Source organism: Cebidichthys violaceus, unplaced genomic scaffold, assembly GCF_023349555.1.
Source record: "Cebidichthys violaceus isolate CVI_PGR_0920_01 unplaced genomic scaffold, fCebVio1.0.p SCAF_1, whole genome shotgun sequence".
In the NCBI taxonomy this organism is placed as follows: Eukaryota; Metazoa; Chordata; class Actinopteri; order Perciformes; family Stichaeidae; genus Cebidichthys; species Cebidichthys violaceus.
In genome coordinates, this window is record NW_027176262.1 from 1,616,224 (window position 1) to 1,618,723 (window position 2,500).

Consider the following 2,500-nt stretch of genomic DNA (forward strand, 5'->3'; position numbering starts at 1 on the left):
GTTCAGTCTGACTGGACCGGAACCAGAACTGGTGAACCTGTTGAGATATTTTCTGCACAGAAACGTAACTAATCCAGGAAGGAAAGAACACGTTGTGGTCACGATAGAACCCAAAACGAGTTCTGGAAAGACTTCCAATCCAGACTCGGTGGCCCAAGAGACTAAACGTAACCCTGTTCTTCTTCCCCTTCAGACACGGAGAGCTTCGTCAATGGGAATCACCAGGCCGGTCCAGCCCAGTCTCCCCCGGCTCCTGGTGCCAGAGTCCAGTCCGAGCACAGCGCGATCGTCAGCTCCATCGAGAAGGACCTCCAGGACATCATGGACTCCCTGGTGATGGACGACCCCCAGCCGTCTTCCTCGGAGGGCAGAAAGCCCGCCGGAGACCCGTCCGTTGCCCGCTCCCCGCTGTCGCCCATGGTCAACGGCGGGGGTCGGTATCTGCTGTCCCCTCCCACCAGCCCCGGCGCCATGTCCGTTGGGTCCAGCTACGAGAACACGTCGCCTCCCTTCTCCCCTCTTTCCTCCCCCTCGGCGGCCAGCAGTGGGAGCTTCACCAGCCCGTCTCCCAGCGGAGGACCCCAGGACCCGAGTTCTTCTCTGCTGCCGCCGGTGCCTGTCCGCTCCTCCAGCTACAACTTCACCACCGCCCAGCCTCTGCCCGTACCGCAGCCGCGGACCATACTGCCGGGCTTCAGCAGCGGCGGCGGGGTGGGCCAGAAGGTTCAGGAGAGCCCCCGGCTGCAGAGGAAGGTCCTAAAAGAGGCCCCTCAGAGCCCCAAGCCGAGCCACAGAGGACTAGGCCAAGAGGGGTCCGAGAGCCCCCGGCTTCTGTCCTCTAGTGAATCTCTGAGCGGCAGAAACATTGTGCCAAGTAGCCCCAGACTCACTCCCAAGTTCCCCACCTGTCCATCCCCGTCTCCCTCCAGTCCCAGGACCAAGACGACCACGGTGCTCCAGGAAAGGCCTGCGAGCCCTTTCAGAGACCAGACCAGTCTAGCTGATTGCATCTCCAGGCAGCTTTCCCAACCCGCCAGAGCCTTCCAGCCGCCCTTGGACCCCATCGTCCACATCATCCAAGGGTCGCCGCTCCAGCAGCATCATCCCCGCTCGCTGCAGCCCCCCGAAAGCCCTCGCATGGCCAGGAGGAACATGGAGCTGAACGGCGGCGGCGGCGGCGGAGGGGGAGGGGGCAGCAGTATGAGGGAGCTGCCTCCTCTTAGCCCCTCCATGGCTCGGAGAGGGGTCCCGGTACTCCCGGGGGCGATCCCCACCTTGAGGACTCCGGAAAGCCCCTCGAGTTTGGGCAAGCTTATCCCAGAGAGCCCCAGGCTCCGACGCAGGTCCGGATCCACGTCGGAGGAGCCCACGTGCGGCAGGGGGATCCGAGCGCGCAGTCCGTCGCCGACCTCCATGATGATGGAGGGCGGCGGCGGATCGGGAGCGCGCAAGGCGAGCTTTGGGAACTCCCTGTCGCCCGCTTACAGCCTGGGCTCCCTGCCCGGCTCGTCCCCCCTGTCGAGCCCCCGGAGCCAAAGGAAGATGTCCGCCGGGAGGCCGCACCCCGGCATGAGGGAGCGCAAGAACAGCATCTCGGAGATCAGCGACAACGAGGACGAGCTGCTGGAGTACCACCGACGGCAGAGAGAGGAGAGGCTCAGAGAGCAGGAGATGGAGAGACTGGTGAGTCCAGAACACACGGCAAACCACCGTCATGTAGTCTGTATTTAAAGAAGAACACGGTCACCTGACGCGTCACAGGGTTTCAACCCTGGTCTTGACTTTAGTTTTGTTCCTGATCTCTTAAATGTATCAGGCTGTTCAGGTTTAGACGGATACTAAAGTGACGTGATAGTGACGTGATAGTGACGTGATAGTGACGTGATAGTGACGTGATAGTGACGTGATAGTGACGTGATAGTGACGGTTCGTGGGACGTGACTAAAGGTCAAGGGTTACAAAGCTTGTAGCTGCTTCTGTTACAGTCCAGCTGAATCAGAACACTTACCAAAGTCCTGTTGCTCAGAACTCAAGACGGCAATGAGAAGGTTTTTGAAACATTCATTTAGTTACATTGTGGTGGTTTTGAGGTGGAAAATATAAATCATGAATTCACTTTTATCTACGGTGGCTCATTGGTCTCAATTCATGCTGTAACAGGTACGGCACTCACACGCTGTCACGCTGTCCAAATGAGTCTGTTGGGTTGATTTTAATGCAGATTTGATTTCATGTTCATATAGAGCAGCTTCAGTGTGACGTGAGAAGACCTTCATCAGACGCTGATCTTCTTTCAGAGGCTTTGGTGTCTAACTTGAACCTAACCCTCCTCCCAGTAGACCTGTAACCCATCGCAACCGCATTGTTGTTCTTAAACTGAACGGGGGGAGGAAGGAGGGGGGGGGGGGGGGGGGGGGGCGGGGGGGCGTCTTGAACTTGTCTTTCAGTCTGAATGAAGCTACAGACAAAAACAGCCTTTCTGTGTTTCTTCTGCTTGTAG

At 58.3% G+C, this 2,500-nt stretch overlaps 1 protein-coding gene across 1 annotated transcript in view; it reads left to right on the plus strand.

The window, feature by feature from the left end:
- Positions 1-2,500, plus strand: part of phldb1b (pleckstrin homology-like domain, family B, member 1b) — a 62,539-nt gene that overhangs the window by 26,745 nt on the left and 33,294 nt on the right. The window contains exon 6 of the mRNA XM_068705555.1: positions 194-1,683. Coding sequence (XP_068561656.1) covers positions 194-1,683 — 1,490 coding nt within the window. The remainder of the gene's footprint in view (positions 1-193; positions 1,684-2,500) is intronic.